Below are 18,870 nucleotides of genomic sequence, written 5' to 3'. Positions count from 1 at the left end.
CTTATCGCCTTATCCGCTTATCCTTATCGCCGCCCCTCCGTCGCCGACGGTCAATTCCATTCGGTTGCCCAAGCCCCAAGGTCGGGGTGTCCCCTCACTCCTGTCATCCCTCCATGCCCACGGGAACTGTGAAAGCCACACAGGCACAGCACATCATCTCTTCCAGACTCGACCTCTCTACTTGAGGGATCCTTGGATACTTACGTCGCCTTACCTTAATTGCTCTCTCCATCCATCGACATATCGAGTCATCCATTGATTATTACCAGCTTACTGCTGGAAGAAATATACACTCAGCCAACACATTGACGACACCGAGCCGAGCCCCCAAATCCCCGACCGCCGGCACGCACACTTTGTCAATATCATCAATACCATCCATCACCTTTGACTCTCTTACACGGATATCCATGACATCTCACCCAGTGACACCTTTCAGCTTCCGTCACCAACCTCCCACCGCTCGTTGTCGCATCCACATCTCTCAAGGCCCCGTTGTGCGGATACCTTCTATACACGACACTAGTTTTTACCGATACAGCACCACCCTAGTCGAATACCAATACCTGCACCAAGCAGCCGTGCCTCGGAGGCCAAGCATTCACGCATCCACGCATCCACGCACCCGCCCATCGTGGCACCGAATGCATCCTGCCGTTTATCCCTTTTGCGTCCGTATCCGTCCAACTTTGTCCCCGCCTACTCTACCGCCTACCCCTGCGTAGGGTAGCAGCACAGCGCACCAACAAGGGAAACGCCGCCAAAGTCAAAAGGTCCAGCTGCCAGCACAGGCAGGGCAAGGTTCTCGACGGTACGGTCGGTACCTTACTGTACGGATACGCTACAGTCTAAGGTAAGGTAATCCACAGGACGGGAACCCACTGCCTGGCGTATCAACCATTGTCAGGACGCAGTAGCTGCACCAGTATCAGCACCAGCAGCGGCATCACCAACAACGGCGGTGGCATCAAACTCCAGCTTCAGAGTACAGCGGCGCATCGCAACCTCGGGCCAGGTCCCTCACCTCACAGACTGGCTTGGTCCCTTTTGATTTTGACCTCGTCAACCTCGCACCTCGCAAGTCGCACCCGTCAACAAACCCCTCCGAGTTCCCAACCTGGCCACCAATCCCCTGCGGTGCCTCGACCTTTCATCCTTTGTTCCTGGCAAACCCTCGAACCCACGGACAATCTTTCCAAGACCAGCATTCGCATTGCATCCCCCGTCTCTGCCCGTGTGCCTGCACTCGATCAAGCCAGCCAGCCAGCCAGCCATAATCGGTACCTTACGTCTGGCCCGCCGCCCTGTCTACCTATGTAGCACTGGCCGCGCCGTCACAGCAACTCCGCCAACCAACCTCCCCGTGTGCCCCTCTCTCCCTGGTGGTGGCCCGGCGCTGGAGTCACCACGTTCTCCTCCCTCTCGCAGACGCCTCGTCGCTTCTCGTCCCCCCGCTATCTTAGCAACTTGGGCTGACCGTCGCCTACACCTCGCTCGATACTGTCCTCCGTTTCCCACGCGCCCGCCAGAGACCATCAACTGCCAGTTTCCTCAAGGCTTTTTTTTTTCCCGCCCGCAGACGGATGAGCAAGCCCCCATTCCCACCGTTCCGGCCACTCTCGCCTCCCGTTCGTCGTCAGTACGTCCTAGTTCTGAACCTCGACCTCGACCTCGACCTTGACCCCCTCCCAACCGCCCGGCTGACTGGGATCTCACACCAAGCCGTCTGACTTTCATGTACCCCTTGTACCTCCCGCCAATCGACTCCACCAATACCACTACCGCCGCCAGGTCCTGGTTCTGACCCTGACCCTGGCGTCCGGCCCTGGCCCTGGACCTGGCCTGCCTTGGGTCCACCAACTCTTTCTCGTACACGAGTACCGCCAGCGCTTCCGTGTGCTGTGGCCATCATCAACTACTTACAAATCCTCCCTCGCCCTCACTGCAAGCCATATCAACTGTACCTTCCTCTCCCTCCTCTCTGTCATTCTCAGCGAGGTCGGTACACAGAGAATCACCGAGGCTTTGACATATACTATACCGTCAAAGAAGAGTTTTTTTTGTGCCCTTAACCCGCTCCAAGAATCAGGACCAACACGGCCTTATCTATACATAACGCTCGGTACCTGAGCTGATATTCGGTCCATACGGGTACTGCAAGTCTGCAACCTACAAAATCGTCTACCAAAACGCAAGGCACCACAGCTCGCCAACCCATCAACTCGGATCTTGATTGGCATTGGACCGGACTACATTGGCTCTGCGATAGCCCACAGACACTCCCACCCAAATTCGCCGACTTGGTGCGCCGGATCCCCCAAGACGCACACCCCCAAGAGGAGGCTGGTTGGTTGGCTCCTCCAACCCATCTTAGACAAACTCCGCCCAGCTCTCGACACTACCTGTCGCTAGACTCGAACGAACGCAAGCAGGCGTAAAGCCGGAGGCAGGGGGAAGAAAAGTCAGCGAGGAACCACTGAGAACCACTTTACTGCAGCCAGCAGGGTCAGATCAGGGCACGTCTTTCATCATCGACCATTCATCGCCACACTCCCCTGGCAGGTCCTTTTCTAGAGCCGCCTGCCCCTCGCCTTACTGTCTCCGTACCAACTTGTCTCTCTTCTCTTCGTCCTCCACTCTGCTCCGTTATACTACGAAATACGCAGTCGGTATCCGTCCTCAACCGCGCTACCGCTACCAAACCGGCCTTGCACCTTGTTCCAGCAGACCACCCCACTCTCCTCCAGGCCCGGGGGGATAGATCATCGACGTCGGTCGCACTTCCATCGGCGCTCTACGATTCTCATCTCTCTACACACATCCGGCTCACGACACCTTTGTCGCCCTTTCAAAGCCCGTTGCTGCCGCCACCACCTCCTCCTCCACGCATACTTGGAACGGAGAGACATCCAAGAATTCGAACCCAGACAGCAACTTCTCGGATGACTTGATTCACATTCGGGACATTTTTTCTTCTTTCTTCTTCCCCTTAACCCCTCTCATTCCGCCCTTCCCCCGCCCTTCTTCAGCCCGCTCTCCTCCCGGCTCAAATCATACTCAAATACCACCTTCCGCAGCCCGCACTCCCCGCACCTGTGTGCTTTTGTGCTCGACTCGGCCTCGCGAGCCTGCGTCCGTACCTTCTCCTCCGCAGCGAGAGGATTTCACCAGGCTGTCTTCCTTGACGCCCGCTTATTCTACATCACAGCACAGTTTAAAAGATGGCCGCTGCATTTAGACCAGTAAATTCGCCTTTACCTGGTGCCGATGTAAAGATGGACGACAAGATGATGACGACGTCACCAACCACCCCGAAGCCAAGCACTGCACCGCTCCCGCGGACACCACAGCCCATGGCCGAGGATGTGAAGACGCCCACCAAAGCAACTTTCAGCAGTGGCAGCGGCTCTACCGGTCTGGCATCCCAAAAGCCTTTGCCAAGCTCGCCATTTCCTCAGGCTGTCCAGGTTCCCGAGAGTGCCGAGAAGGTCAAGACCCCGACAAGAGCAAACTCACAACACTCTAGGAGATCAAGGGACTCGGAGGATGTGGACATGGACGAGTCCGACGGCGAAGGTGAAGAGGGATCCGACGACGACAGCGTGAATGCCGATGGTACCAGATCCAACAAGAAGAAGAAGTCGCAGCGATTTTATTGCACGGATTACCCGCCTTGCAACTTGAGTTTTACTCGAAGCGAACATTTGGCCAGGCACATTCGGTAGGCCCTCCGACGTCCCCACAGACGACGATCTTTTGCTAACCATCCCAGGAAACACACCGGCGAGAGACCATTCCAGTGTCATTGTTCGCGCCGTTTCTCCCGTCTCGATAACCTGCGACAACACGCACAGACGGTGCACGTCAACGAGGACATCCCCATAGATTCCTTGGCAGCGACTGGTGCTAGATTCCAGAGGCAGATGCGGACTGAGCGAGTGCGTCAGCAGGGTGGCAGGGCTCGCGCGTCCACAGCCGGCAGCGCGCCTGGTCCCGTCAGGGGTCACTCCAAGTCGCTCTCGACATCTAGCATCGCTAGTGTGGGCTCTATCGGCTCAGCTTTTGGCTCTCGCGACGACATCCGACGACGCCCACCGCCTCTTGTCATGGCAAGCGACCCCCGCTCCCGCCTGTCCCTCGAATCGTACCGAAGTGCTGGAGATGGTCCGTACGGCTACCGCCCTGTCTCGCCAACTGACTACAGCACGCCGACGTCAGCAACCTTCTCTACTGGTCAAAGCAGCCCACGATGGGGTTCGGCAATCGCTTCTCCTACCACCACGCACTCCCGATCTCACAGCATGTACTCTTCTGGCTCACGGACTCCGGGCCGGCGACTGAGCGTGCCATCCGGCGTCAATCCTTTCCAGTCACCGCACGGCGCACCGGTCAATAGAATTGTCTATGGTAACGGGCCTGTCAACACTTCCAACATGGGAGCCTTCTCCCCCGCCCCCAGCAGTCATCTGGCATCGCCGACAACGCCAACATCAGCATGGTCTGGAAGGAGGGACTCGACCTCATCTAACGCAGACGATGCTTGGCGCAGGCGAACGTGGCATCCTGACACGAGGACCTTCAGCACTAATACCAGCCACCTCAGCAACGTACTGACTCCCGCTCAAATTCAGCTGAATCCTGCGCCGCCCATCGCCAACGCTCCCAATCCTCAGCAGACGCTCCGCCTGCCTGGCATTGAATCCTTTGACCCTCTGCCATCGAGACAGGTGTCGCCTCCTAGACGGATCCCGTCACCGATGATGGTCGATGCTGAGGGCGCTCACCGCCGGCCCATGCTCCCCGGCACCGAAGCTGTCGCGGATGAACGGCGGAACGTAGCTCAATGGGATATGAGCTTGCACCGCGGCCTGACCAGACTGGACATTGCCTCCAACACGACACCCCCTCGCGATAGCGCCGGTGCGTGGGCAAACGAAGTGAACCAGGCTGTGCAGGCACAAGCAGAGCAGGTACGCTTGAACCCGCCGACCGTGAGATTTGAGATCGACCCGCCATCGTATGCCAACTCGGGTGCATTCACTCGCAACCACCAGCATACGATGTCGGCTCCGTCTTTTGCACACAGAGACACCAAACGCCACGGATGGTATCATGGTCCTGTCGGTAGCAATGTCCATGGACCTCGCCCGGAAGCGCCTAGCCAAGATCCTCGCGGACCGCACGTTAACCGCATGATCCATCCCAACATGGGTCACTTTGCTGGTTTTCCTGGACGGCAGCCTGAGCCGCAACAAGCCCAGCAGCAACAGCCCGGCAACCCTGACCCTCTGAGACGGTTGGAGGCGTTGGTGGCCGTTGCCACAAGCGAAGGAACCACTGCCACTGCGTACTGAGATTCTTTGGTGGATCATCAATACGCCACTTTACAACCCTTTCGCCATGTGCCGAGAGGCGATGGTACATATACGCAACACGACTGACGAATTTCTCTTTTCCTTGCTTGGAAACCATGCCGGCAGAGCTTTCAGTCTCTGCATGACATACAGTCGCTTTCTTATCATGATATCCCGTTTTTATATCAAGTTGGTGGGCAATTGCATTTCATCTATGGCAGGCGTTGATACATAGCGTTGAATTTGATCTCCTACCTATCTGGGTGCCACCACCCTCATCTCAGCTCATCTGGATTACGGTCGACTTTTCCACTTTCTCTTTCTGTTTGTCTCTCTTTTCCATTTTGATATCCTGCCTTGACATCTACGGTTTCTTTTTCAGTTTGCCACTAGGTTTGGTTTACCATTGACGGGTTTTTCTTCTTTTCGTTTTTTGTGGGAGCGATTTCGCAAGTAGAATTTCCTATTTTGGTTTTTGATTCCCCGTAACGCTTGCTCACGATCAATGAGATACCCACTCATTCCGGGATGATGGATTCAGTGGTGGATAGTAATGTGTCGCTCTCTCGGCGGTTGAGACGGACAGACAGTCGGCCTGCACGCATATATATGGAAGCAGACCAAGGATTGGAGGGAAAGGTTGGCGGATATGTGTGTGGACGAGATACCCGAGCTTGGTAACGACCGGCTGCCCTGATTTATAGGAGGCCCGGTCGATGCTCACAAAGTTGGAAGCGATGGTTTCGAGGCCATCACCAAGGATCGGGCGGTATACATGTGTCTGTAGGCGTACAACCGGAAGGAATAACGACGCACATGCTCTCAATGATTATCTTATCTGGAAAATGTTCTATCTTTCTCTTGGTGACTGATGATGACTTGGTGACCGGCATTGTGAATTTGCTTGTGATGAGGGGAACCATACTAGGTAAAGTAGGGCGAAGGATGGCTAGCCTTTCATGCACGATGATGTGATTCATGTAAGCGGTGCTGCAGATGTCTGTCAAACGCCAGCCACTTAGACAGCTTCAGTGACGACGATCAATAGATTAAGGGACTCGGCGGCCACGATTGATGGATTGGCGCCCGGTTCAAACCTTGATGGGGGGAGTAACAACGACGGACGACTTTTTAGAGGTGGCCGTCACCCGTGTACGGACCTGTGCCCCCCGGCATTTTTCGGAGGAATGCCGATCATGTCTGCCGAAGTTTTCTTCAGCGGTCAGGCCGTTTGAAAGGTGGATCTGAGGGAGACCCGGGGCTGGACGATACCGGTTCACGGCGGGATAAACCCATTCTTACTCCCTCCCCCCTCCCCTGCTTGACGGGCGGTGAATTATAATTTATTGAAGGTGTTTTCTCGTCACTATTGTGTTTTTTTGAACTTCGGGGTTTGGAACGGGTCCGGGAGTCCGTGGGGTATCGAGTTATAGGATGAGGAGGTGGAGGAATGTTGCACGTTTCTCTTGGTTTCGTTCTAGAGTACCAGGCAAGTAGGAAGTGCGAGGGCAGATGTTGAAAGTCGACTACATACTTAGCTAGGTGTGTTCAAGTAGGGTTTTCAGGTCGCCGGTGAGGCCCGATCTAGGATAAGAGCTCCCTTTGCTTTGAAGGAATTCGTCCGATGGTTCGTTTCGAGATAGGTTCGGGAGTCGGGCGGAGCAGTATGTGGTGGTTTACCCTGTCTAAGCCCGGTAACAACGCGGGGGAGAGGGGGAGGAGGAGGAGGAGGGCGGGGAAGAGATGAAGAGTTGGAACCTGGAGAAATGGAGAATGGAGTCGTTAGCCTGGCACTTTGGTATCCACAATGTTACAAAAGACGAACGGGGCCGAGGGACGGGGGATGGGGGATGAGTATTTATTACCGGTTCGCCGGGTATTATCCTCTGGCTTTGTCTCTTAAGAAGTATAGAGACTAGTCCATCCTCTCGTCGTAGATCCCTTCATCTCATTTCCGACGAGAATAAGACTGATACAGTCTGAGACCATCATGTTCTCTAAACCACCGGATCCTCCGGGCCTCCTCGGGACGACGCTCTTCGCCCTCGCCGTCCTCGCAACTTCAACCTCCGCATCGTCGTCCCCATCCACATCCGCAAATTGCGACCCTTCAACCTTTACATTCCCCCTCATCCCCGGCCTCCAACACATCAAAACCACAGCATTGCAAGTCCACAACTACACCTCCTTCCCAAACCGCCTCTCCGAAGCCTCCCTCGCGACAACATCCGCCTCCACAACCGGTATCCCCCCCTTCTGCAACGTCACAGTCTCCTACACCCACCCAGGCCACGATGACCTCGTCAACGTACACGTCTGGCTTCCCCTCGAAAAGAGCGCGTGGAACGAGCGGCTCATGGGGCTGGGTGGCGGCGGGTTCGTCGTCGGGGAGGTAGATGGCGATGGACCGAGTGCCGCACTCCAAGAAGGGTATGTTGCGGCTGTCACAGACGGCGGACATCTCGCGAGTACACCGCCCGGCGTATGGGCGTTACGAAGCCCGGGGAACATTGATTGGCCGCTGCTTGTCAACTTTGGATACAGGAGTCTGCACGAGCTCGCTGTCGTGGGCAAGGCCGTGTTGAGGACGTACTATGACGCTGAGGAGAGGTATAGCTACTTCAAGGGGTGTTCGACGGGTGGGAGGCAGGGGTTAGCTGTTGCGCAGCGGTTCCCGGGGGACTTTGACGGGGTGTTGAGCGTTTGTCCTGCGGTGGAGTTTCCTGCTATGGTGACGTCGTTGTATTTCCCGCAGTTGGTTATGCGGTGGAGGGGGTATTGGCCTTCTGGGTGCGAGTTGGGGGAGATTGTGAGGGCTGGGGTTAAGGTGTGTGACTTGGGTGATGGGAAGAGGGATGGGGTTATTGGAAGGTTGGGGGAGTGTGGGTTTGATGTGAGGACGGCGGAGGAGAGGGAGTTTAGTTGTGAGGGCGAGAACGGGAGGAAGATCGAGGGGAGGGTGTCGAGGGAGGCGGTTGAGGTTGTCGAGGAGGTTGTGAGGGGGGTTTTGGATGAGGAGGGGAGGGAGATGTTTCCGAGTTATGTTCCTGGGACGCAGTTTGCGGGCTTGCTTGCTATGATGAATAGTGTCTGCGAGGACGAGACGGATCGAACGCGGTGTACAGGTGTGCCGTTCTCCGTGACGGATGAATGGATCCGGCTCTTTATCGAGAAGGATCCGGCGTTTGATCCGACATCGATGTCGAGGGAGACTTTCCGGGACGTCTTCCGGCGGGGAGTTGAGGAGTATGACTCCGTCATTGGGACGCCTATCCCGGATATGAGACGATTCAGGGAGCGTGGGGGAAAGGTGCTCATGTGGCACGGCATGGCGGACCAGGCTATTTCTATCAAGATCGGACGAGGGTTGTATGAGAAGGCCAAGGGGATCGAGGCGAAGCGTGGGGTTGAGATTGAGGAGTTTTGGAGGTATTTTGAGGTTCCTGGGGTGAATCACTGTGTTTCGATGTACGGGGCGCCGTTCCCGTGGAGCGCATTGGAGAAGTTGAGGGCGTGGGTTGAGGATGGGCATGCGCCGGAGCAGTTGGATGCGAGGGGGTTCAAGATTGGGGAGAATGGCAAGGTGTTTATTGACGAGGAAGTTAGAAGGATTTGTCTTTATCCCGAAGAAGGGGTCTGGGATGGGAAAAGGTGGGTTTGTGTGAAGCCCGGAGAGAAGGCTGAGGCGATTCAGGAGAAGGAGGAACTTTGAATGAGGGTTTGTGGGATGCTGGCTCGAGGGCACCAAGCAAGATATCAAGGTAATGAGGCACGTTGGTTGTTCAAAATCCGGCCATGGTATTTATACATATGATATATACAACAACATCTACACCATCTCACTTCCATCGTCTAAAAGGATGCGCCTCGGTATTAAACACATATTCATCCAGACTCACCAAGCCAGGCTCGCTAAAGATGAGATAAAAGTACTTCAACGTCTCCCCCATCCAAAACGACTCCATCGAGTCCGACTGAGGAGGCCGTCCCTCGGCTGTGACATCCCACACCGCCGTATTAGCCAGCTCCGTGCTCGTGGCGTTGTCAATAGACGAAAACATGTCCCACGCGGAGTCTAACAAGGTCGTGTCGGCCGTAGTACGATACATGATGAACACACTTTCGATTGCCTCGGGGCGGAGAATGTAGCGCCGGTCTGGGACGGCGGAGAATCCTGGGACAAGGCGGTCTTTTTTGATGATTTCGTCTGCTGTGAGGACCTCGTCGTCGTCCTTCTTCTCTGCGCGCTCGAGGACGTGTTTCTTGTAGAGGGCTTCGTCCCATGCGCATTCTTGCTTGGAGGGACAAGGGACCATGTAAAACGTCTCCGGCATGATACCGTGCGGGAAGGACTTGTAAGCATACACGCACCCGTCGACCAGTTTCCTCGCTACAGACACTTCGTCGGGGTGGTGAAACAGCTTTCCACCAAGTGCAAGAAGCCCGCCCATGAAGCAGACGAGGTGCTGGCCCTGCGGCTCCTGTTCAATCGTGCGTACGCTGTTGCTCTCGCGCGAGTGTGCCTGGCCCGCGATGAGGATATCTTCGTTGCCCGGTGTCATGGGCCGGAAGAGGTTATGTTCGATGGCGGGCTTCACGGCGGCTTCGTACATGGACTTGTACATTCCGCTGCGTCCGCCTACGAGGGCGGACATTTTGGGGAGGTATTCGTAGAGGGAGTCGGCCATCGCGCCGAGGGTGAAGTCGTCCCCTTGGTTGAAGACTTCGTCTTTTGGGTTCACGACTAGAGGCCAGAGACCGGGGATGTTGGTTTTGTTTTGTTGGCGTTCAAAGATTTCCATGATGCGTTGGGTTGCGTCCCAGAACTTGGGGTCGCCTGTTAGTATGGAGAGGCGTGTGAACTCCATTGACAAGCTTCCTATCTCCGCGACCAGAGCACCATTCCCGACGTCCTGAGCGTCGCCGCGAGCGGCATCGCCGACTTTCCAACGGGTGATGGGCATGCGGTTGGGCGTGTCAAAGGCCTTGTAGAGCATCTCGCCGACCTCGGCTGCTTTCTGGAGTAGGCGGACGTCGCCCGACAGGTCAAAAGCCGAGAGGAAGCCGCCCAGGTAGCGGATGGTTGTCTCGAAGACGTTGATCTCGTCGAGGTCGGTATGCGTAAAGTCGATTGTTGCCGCGGCGGCAACAGCCTCGTCGAAGTCGGACTTCATATCCATGATCCAGAGGGTGTCGAGGGAGTCTACGAGGGTCGCGGCCCAGCCCCCAAACGTGTTGCGCCGACCGCCTGATACGGGGGTGAGTTCGTCTGACAGCCAGGCGTGTCTCCGGTACGATGACCAGGCTTTTTGAAAGGCTCTTTTGACAGTCTGTTGGCGTTCTTCGCGGACGCGACGTTGGGTGCTCGTCTCGGGCGGGAAATGGGCTTGAACCTGGGGAAAACGGACGGAGGGCACGGCGGGGAGCTGGCGGAGGGGTTCCGGGGCCGGGTGGTGAACTTTGACGGTCCGCCAGAAATATGTTTCGTCTTGTTCTGTCATCCATTCTATCGGTTTTGGCGGGATGGCTGATGAGGATGAGGACGTTGGGAACGTGGGCAGTCCGCCGTCGTTGTGCCAGAGTAGAAGAAGGAGGAGGGAGACGGGGAGGCCTAGGAGGACGATGCCTGGCATTTTCCGCCTTGCCAGGAGCATCTTCTCTCTGTGTTTTTCTTTGGGAGTATCTAGGACTGTCACTCGCTGATCTAGATACACACGTGTCAAACGTGGATATCGCGTCGTGGGAAGTGAGAAAATGGGAAACACGCGAGTAGAGGCGAAAGAGAGAGAAAGAGAGTGAGAAACTGAGGCTGTTGCTGTTTCCTTTGCTTCACATCCAGAACTTGACGTTTGTTTACGTATTTTGGATTGCGGCCCGGCCGGATTTCTGTCCTTATCAACCCCCGTTTGTGAGTTGTTGGTGGGAAACTTGGAATGGGCCTCAGGGGTTGCGGGCTTGTTTGCTCGTTTATCTCCTTCTTTCTTTATTTTTGCTGTTCCCCCGTTTGCTGTGCCGCCCAAGGAGGACGAGGCAGAAGATGGGGGTGGAAAGTCGGGCGCTTAAAGATTTTGGGTTGCTGCGCGCGCAGCGGCGGCGCCCCTGGCAGTCATTCTCAATGCGTATGCATGTGAGGTCTGTTGGTTTGCGCACTGGTTGTGACCCTTGTCGCTCACATCTTGGCGGTTGATCGCAACCCGGTTTGACGCGGAAGAGTGGATGGTCTGAGGGCTAAGAGAGGGACGCAAAGCAGACGCATCTCCCGCGTAGCTCTGTGTGCCTGCAATCCATACGGTATGGTGCGGATAAGCGGTCGAGGCTGCGCAGTAACTCTTGCGATTCGGCTATATGACCACTTCGGCTCGATGCAGCGTCGACTTTTGTCTGTTGGATCAGGGATCATGGGTAGCTCGGTCTGGGCGTGGTGAGTGCCGTTGCACCATTTAGGTCCCCTTACATCAACTCCGGGCCTCCGGCTTTGCTGGCTAACGAAGAGAGTCAAATCCAAGTCAGTGGGATGATATCGCCATGTCGAGTCGAGCCAGGTTCCAGAGGTACAGTACCCGGGCTTCATAGCGTCAAAAGCCCAACGACCTACGATAAAAGGGTGAACGGCGACCACATCAGAGACCCCTCAAGGCTAACTGATGCACAGTAGTAACGCGCGCTCAAAGCGCCCATTCTAATTTCGCTCAATATGCAGCTTAACGCCGGGCAAAGGTATCTAAGTGGTCGTACCGTTCCGCCGGGACGGAAAGCCCGCTTGTGGTTTTGTGTCATTGGTTGTGTTTCTCACTAGCTACATTATATCGACATGGGGGTTCCTCTTGGCCATCCTATCACAGCAGATGAGACTGTCGGCTTTTCATGCTGGGACTTGAACCAACGGACGGGTTTTACACATTGAAGATACACTGTGTCGGTAGGTGGCAGAAAGACAGTGCGAGAAGGGCCACGATGCCTACGACTATCGAGGCTGTTTTAGAGTTGACCAGATCCTGTTGCAGGAGGCTGAAAAGGGTTGGGCGTACCAGGCTGTTGTGGTTTGATATGAATGTCTGAAGTGAGCGGCGCAGCCCGTGGAGTTGGAGTTGCGGTGGGAGGTGTGGTAAGTAAGAAAAAGTTGATAACTTGCCGGTGCCTCTCTGCAACCCTCGCGTCACAATCTAGGTATTTGCCTGCCTCTCCCCTGGGAAAATTCTCTGACTTGTGCGGTGCGTTCCGGGAACATCAACCCGTCAATTTCAATCTGGAACCTGGCGTTTCGGGTTGACAAGAGCAACTACATCATGGCATCTTTCCCGGTCTTGTTTATCCTGATCCTCAATCTTCTTCCCTATGTTGTGCGAGTGAGGGCCGCCTGCTACTACCCAGACGGCAGCATCGCCCCCAATGATACACCATGCCAGGACCTCACGGCTGAGTCGACATGCTGCGGACAGGGCTACGCGTGCCTATCGAACGGCATGTGTCAGGCGACGGGCAAAGAATTATCCAAAGACGGGGCGACGGAGCTTGTGAGGGGTGCGTGTACCGATCGATCCTGGCGAAGCTCGAGTTGTCCTCTGTTCTGCATCAATCCGGAGACGGATAACGTGGCGGGTGGGATCGGGATTGCAAAGTGTGACGGGACGGTGGAGGAGTTGTACTATTGTATCAACTCCGTCATGGACACGGTTAATTGTACGGCCAAAAAGAATGTCTTATTCTTCCAGCGTAAGTCATCTGCGTTCACTTTACCTCTGTACCTGGTATTCTTCAACTCCTTGTTTGTCTTTGGGAAAGGTTCTGACCGATTCATCATTGCAGAATCGCCAACTGCTATTACAACAATCGGCGTGGCAGCTACACCAACTCCATCATCATCGTCAACAACGTCCACAATAATCACCACAACCTCTATCATAGCGCCTTCTGCCAACCCCTTGAGCGCACCAAACCCGAGCTCGATAGCCCTAAGCAGTGCAAATCAAAGCCCACAAAGTAGTCCTACGAGCAGTCCCAAAACCAGCCCCAACGCGGAGCCGGAAGCAACGAATGATAAGACAGTCATAATCGGCGCAGCTGTCGGCGCTTCTGTGGGCGGTCTGGCTCCTCGGACTTTTGGCAGCATGGCTGTTCATCTTCCTCCGTCGACGAAAGCGCCGTGCTCGAGGGGAGGCCGCCGCCAACGCGCAGGCACAGGTGGAACATCACACGCCGGGACCGCCGCTTGCCAAATACGTCAGTCCGCCTGTATTTGATCAGGTTTATGAGGCGCCGAATGAGTGGAAACCTCCGTTGGTGTCGGATCACTTTGCTCCCCAAGAGCTGCCTGCGTGGCAACCGGAGCCTCGGAGAAGCTGAAATACTGTAGATCGAGGGTGGCACTTTTCTTTATCAATACCTTATAACAGCATGTAATGATACCACAGTCGAGTTTGGGTAGATAGAGGCACCTCTTCACATGACAGATGGCATAATCCGTCTCGCGAGTTGAATAGGTTGGATGTCTGGATAACTTTAAACCATCATGTTTACGTACTTTTATAACGATACTCAATACAAACAAGAAAAGGTCGCATGACTAAAGTTGGGGGGTATCAATAGCATCATCTCTCTCAGTACCAGAGCGCCTTGTTCCAGAACTTGGCCTGGGCATTCGCCAGGTCGTCCTCCTCGAGGTAAAAGGTAGTGTTGAAGACCATCTGAGTGCCGGCGGTAGAGCTGTTGCCGTACTGGGGCCACTCGATCTTGTCCTCGGGCCACATGGTGTTGGGGTTGCCAGTCAAGACGAAGGACATGAGGTACTTCTGCATCATGACGGCGACAGTGGCGTTGACAGAAGTGGAGCCGCCGCCGGGTCCACCGGCACCACCGGAGGGAGGGCCACCGGCGCTGGAGGAAGCGGTTGCCGAAGCAGCAGCGGAGGTTGCGGTCGAGTTCGAGGCGGTGGAGTTGGATGTGGTGGTGCCGGTGCTAGAGGTGGAGTCGGAGAGGGAGTAGGTGCTGTACCCTGTTTGATGTATTAGATGATATGTGACATGCGAGAGGAGGGTGGAAATAAGCTTACAGTAGTAGCTCTGGTCAGTGCCGTGAGTGGCCTGGTCAAGGGCGACCATGGCGTTCCAGGTCTGGTTGTTCATGGCGTGGGTCAGGGCCAAGTTGTGGGCAGTCAGGTCAAAGTGCTGCTTCATGTCGGAGAAGCGGAGACCAGGAGAGGTGTAGTCGTCCTCGGGGTAAAGCGACAGAATCTCGTTAACAACGGCATCGTTGATGGCGGGGAAGAAGATGCGGAGGTAAGCAGCGACATCCTCGGTGTTGTTCACGCCGTCGTAGGCCTGGCCGTTGGCCTCGTGCTGCTCGTGGGTGATGACGACGGGGCCGGAGAAGTTGAAGCGGCGCTGGTAGAACTGAGCCTCGTAGGTGTCGGCGATGATGTCGCCGTCGACGCGGGGCTGAAACTGGTAGTCGTAGGCGTCCTGGACCGTGGTGGCGGCAGTGTTGAGGGTGTCGAAATCGATGGAGCGCATGCACTCGAGGCTGCCGCCGGAGCAGCCGGCCTCGGTGGAGACGTTTTGCCAGAAGGCTTCGGCGTGCTGGTGGCCGGCACCGGGGACGAAGCCGGGGGACATGACGTACGCGCGGTTGTAAAGCTGCTCGGCATGGCCGGCGAAGCGCTTCACGGGGTGTCAGCTTAGATATCTAATAGTTAGTTCGATATGAGTACTTACAGTCATCTGGAAGAGGGTCTGGGAGCCACCGGCAGAGAAGCCCACGGCGGTGACATCGTCGGGGTTACCGCCAAAGTTGCTAATGTACTTCTTGGTCCACTCAAACGCGGCCGTGACGTCCCAAATAGCAGTGTTGGAGGTGCCACCCTCGTGCAAGAAGGTAGGGCCGTTGGCAAGGCCAGTCATACCGAGACGGTAGTTGTACGCGACGTAAACGAAGTCGGTGGAAAGGTCGAAGAGACCCTCAGGAGTGTTCTCGGACTTGCTTCCGCCGGTGAAGCCACCACCGTAGGTCCACACCATGACGGGGAGGTTCTTGCCCGCAGCATCGGCGGGCGCCCAGACATCGACGTAAAGGCAATCCTCGGCGGAGCTGCAGGCGACATCGGCTGAGGCCAGGTCACCAGTGTTGACTTCGGTCTCGACGGGCGGCGCTTGGGGCTTGGCCCATCTGAGGTCGCCGGTGGGAACGGCGGCGTAGCGGATGTTTTGGTACTTGTAGTAGCCGACGGACTCATTGCCGGCGGTGGCGACTACGGTACAGTAGTCGAGGGTCACAGATGGGAGGGATCCGGATCCGGAGGTTGCTGTCGGGGCCGGGGCGGTGGTCTGAGCCGCAGCCAAAGCTGCCATCAGCAGGCAGGTGTTTGTGAACTTCATCTTGGATTCGAGGATTGAAGCGAAGGTGAGTAGCGATCGGGAGGTGTCGTTGGTTTGCGATACTCCTCAAAACCCTTTTTCTTCAGTGTCGACATCGTGGGCTGTTTATATAACAGAAAGCATCTAACTTCAACTCCCTTTTTCGATCGGACTTTTCACCAAGACGGTGATCGCCGTGCTAGCCGGTGAGAACGACGCGTCCTCCGAGCCGGGTGACGTTGTCTTCCTCTGAGCCTCGTTTGCAAATCGTCATGCCACTCCCTCGGAAAACCCAACATTAAGGGTCATTTCGACAAACAAGCGTCGTGGGGAAAATCTTTGGGTCTCCTAGGTTTGTTTTTAGAAGGTTAAACAAATGCACAATTGGCCGATCTGGCTCGCAACAGCCCCACCAAGAGGGCCTTATTAGTGGGATGAACTCTTAGTGTGGCTCATGTTCATGAATCGCCTGCGCGGCTTCGCCATCCCTTGGCTCTAGCGCAAGGAACTTGCCGTCCCCTTTACCTCGATTTTGACTTTTTTTGAGTCCACATGTCTAAACACGTCCTCGGCGACCTTTACTTTCCCCAGGTTCAGGATTCGAGAACAGTCGTTGGTCCTTGGGGGCGGCAAAGGTCGAAGCTTGACGCGCCGATCTTCAGCCCAGCCAAGCCCGGCGGAGTGTGGGAGGTGGGGTTGAAGCGAGAGACGGGCCGGAACTAATATCGAGAACATCTCTGATCACATCAGTGATCACACTCTACCCACTTCCCGAGTTGTGATGGAAAACATGGATCTGATAACTGGGTATCAATTTTCGGATCTCCCGACAAAAGTGCTCATATCTTGATGGTTTAGGGGGGTCTTTCTCTTACCTTAGTCACACTTCGCTCCTTTCTATTCCTCAATATATAGAACCTGTCGTCAAGATGAATAATTGCCGACATGGGTGAATCGCAAAACCAAAGCTGAGATTCTTCCAAATTCCTAATCTTATCCTTAGCCTTGGCTTTCAGAATCCTCAAAGTCGATACACCATCCAGCTCAAAATACCATTCCTACCCGGTAGCATCTCAAAGACTGGTCCATTGGAATCACCATCCCTCTCAACCTTGACACAATTTTGATTAACTCATGATAGGACGATCTCTTTAGCGACCACAACTACAAAATCTAACCACATCCGTTTCGCCACATATTCCATGAACAACAGGCAACTAGGACATGGCTTCTGGCTGACAACGATCTCTGCCTTTGTGAGCGTCTCCATATGTTGATAGTGGAACAGGATTTCAAGTTTGATCTGTCGATCGCGGTCATCAAAGTTCTCGACAAAAAGTTGATGCTTATGCGCGACGAAGCAAAGCAATTGAGCTACGACGTGACTGGCGTGGTATAACCCCCTAGCAGATTCCGGATCCAACTCATGTTCCTCAAAAGTGAACCCAATTCTCTTCCCAAATCTCAGCGTCTTATGGGCCCAGTAGTTAGAGTCCAGATTGCTGTAATCGTCGCCGACCAATGGGGAGAACTGGATGCCGATGCCGAACCAGCCGCCAACGGCGACGACAGGCTCAAAGGGTCTGCCTCGGAGCAGAACCCCAACGGTCTGGTCCTGTCGCACGATCGGGATTCCTCTTCTCGGATTAATCAATAGAGCCGTCTTCGCATCTGGCGATTTGACAAAGCGGGGTTGGAACAAATTGGCGAGATCCGACTTGGCCATTTGGGCTTGTAGAGGAGGCGCAACTCCAAGTAGTGCCCTGATTTGTCTTCGACGACTCTTTGACTTGAATGGTTTCTCTGCGTAGTCGACGTGTCGATACTCCCTCTCCTCGTCGTTCCTTTCATTCTCTTTGGCAAAGTCTGCAGCAACTCGCCCGTCTCGATCTGTCTGTGATACACTTGCCCCGGCGGCAAGGAGTATCCCGACTAATTCGACGCGAGTCCAGAGGGCGGCCTCCATTAAGGGTGTACGGCCTCGGTTGTCGCCTGCATTGACGTCTGCGCCTAATCGTATGAGTTCCTGAACATTTGTACGGTTCCCATGGGCCACCTCCATAGATAACCTCGAAGATCCTACAGTTCCTTCAATGCGTAGGTCGTGATTGAAGTGAGGGCAAGTCGCGTAGTCATGAACGCAACCCCAACGATCCTCTTTTTCACTTGCTCTTGTGTCAAGCTTCGGAGAGTCTCTTGTCCGGGCAGGCTCAATGCCATTTTCTTGTTTCTCGTTTCCTAGAAGAATAGCGTGGTCTTTAATGCTGATGTTCTCAAAGCGATCCGTCACGCTAATACGGTGATCAAAACGGCTGGACTCAGGCAGAGCGTTCAATTCAAGTTTCCTGAATCCAGTCGTTTCGAAGCATTCAAAGTGTGAGTCATCGTTCTTTCCTGAAGTAGACGTCTTGATCTCCCAGGATAGCCTTCTCACAGCATCATGCTTCTCAAAAGGGAACATAAGCCGGTATGTGTAGCCGGCGGTATGACAAGGTGCGACAAAGAACCAAATGGTCGCAGGCTCTAATCCTCGAAAGGTGTATGGGCTATTTGACCTAGGCTGACGTAGACTCTCATCGGCGCTTGGGAAGAAGCTGATTGAATGCTCATGAGGTTGCTCGCAGAAAGGGCATTCGGCGAGTGCCCATGTCGTGTCCCATTGTAAGACTCTCGCAATCGCTCGAGAGCCGTTTAATCGCTGGAACTTGGAAGCTAACGATGATGATGGGATCATCGAATGTTGTGTAGTCGAGGCCATTTCAAGTTGTGATGATTTACATTTGTGCGGGCTGAGGGCTGAATAATAACATGCGCTGCGAGAATTAGTGGAAGAGAGAATGAAAGACTGGAGATCCAAAAATCTCGATTCTCGCACCTGTTTCAATCTCGATGGCTTGTTTCAATGTCCGAATAACGGGTTTGGCCTAGGTCAAATATTGAAGCTTAGTAACCGATTAATCCGATATGAGGACCAATCAAACATGGTGGTTTACCTCTCACTATGACGGCGAGCTTACTTCTCATCATGGTCTTCCCCCGTACTCCGGTGATAAATTTTGAGTTTTCGAGACCTGTGTCAAGTGCTTATCAGCGATGAAATGGGAAATTTGTAATTGATGACTCTGCTGACTTTGGGCAGTGATTCGGGTTAGGTGTTCATCATACCG

General features: G+C 54.8%; 4 protein-coding genes across 4 annotated transcripts; 2 read left to right on the top strand and 2 right to left on the bottom strand.

Annotated features, from left to right (window-relative positions):
- Positions 1-3,221: 3,221 nt before the first annotated feature.
- Positions 3,222-5,354, top strand: USV1 (Up in starvation; the record flags this gene model as incomplete). Its single annotated transcript, XM_053188917.1, has 2 exons — positions 3,222-3,721; positions 3,773-5,354. 2 exons carry the CDS (start codon positions 3,222-3,224, stop codon positions 5,352-5,354), a joined length of 2,082 nt encoding a protein of 693 aa, XP_053053683.1.
- A 1,990-nt stretch (positions 5,355-7,344) lies between these two features.
- On the top strand, positions 7,345-9,066 carry N0V96_008976 (uncharacterized protein; the record flags this gene model as incomplete). Its single annotated transcript, XM_065758502.1, has 2 exons — positions 7,345-7,784; positions 8,442-9,066. The coding sequence occupies 2 exons, from the start codon at positions 7,345-7,347 to the stop codon at positions 9,064-9,066; spliced, it is 1,065 nt and encodes a 354-aa protein (XP_065612895.1).
- A 127-nt stretch (positions 9,067-9,193) lies between these two features.
- Positions 9,194-10,855, bottom strand: N0V96_008975 (uncharacterized protein; the record flags this gene model as incomplete). The annotated part of the gene is made up of 1 exon (XM_065758501.1): positions 9,194-10,855. The coding sequence occupies one exon, from the start codon at positions 10,853-10,855 to the stop codon at positions 9,194-9,196; it is 1,662 nt and encodes a 553-aa protein (XP_065612894.1).
- A 3,096-nt stretch (positions 10,856-13,951) lies between these two features.
- Positions 13,952-15,724, bottom strand: N0V96_008974 (uncharacterized protein; the record flags this gene model as incomplete). The annotated part of the gene is made up of 3 exons (XM_053188914.2): positions 13,952-14,346; positions 14,404-15,010; positions 15,065-15,724. 3 exons carry the CDS (start codon positions 15,722-15,724, stop codon positions 13,952-13,954), a joined length of 1,662 nt encoding a protein of 553 aa, XP_053053680.2.
- Between the last annotated feature and the right edge of the window lie 3,146 nt (positions 15,725-18,870).

Source organism: Colletotrichum fioriniae (assembly GCF_027942845.1).
Source record: "Colletotrichum fioriniae strain IMI 355084 chromosome Unknown scaffold_11, whole genome shotgun sequence".
Taxonomy (NCBI): domain Eukaryota; kingdom Fungi; phylum Ascomycota; class Sordariomycetes; order Glomerellales; family Glomerellaceae; genus Colletotrichum; species Colletotrichum fioriniae.
Note: the sequence above shows the minus strand (reverse complement) of the source record. Positions and strands in the feature narration are given on the sequence as shown.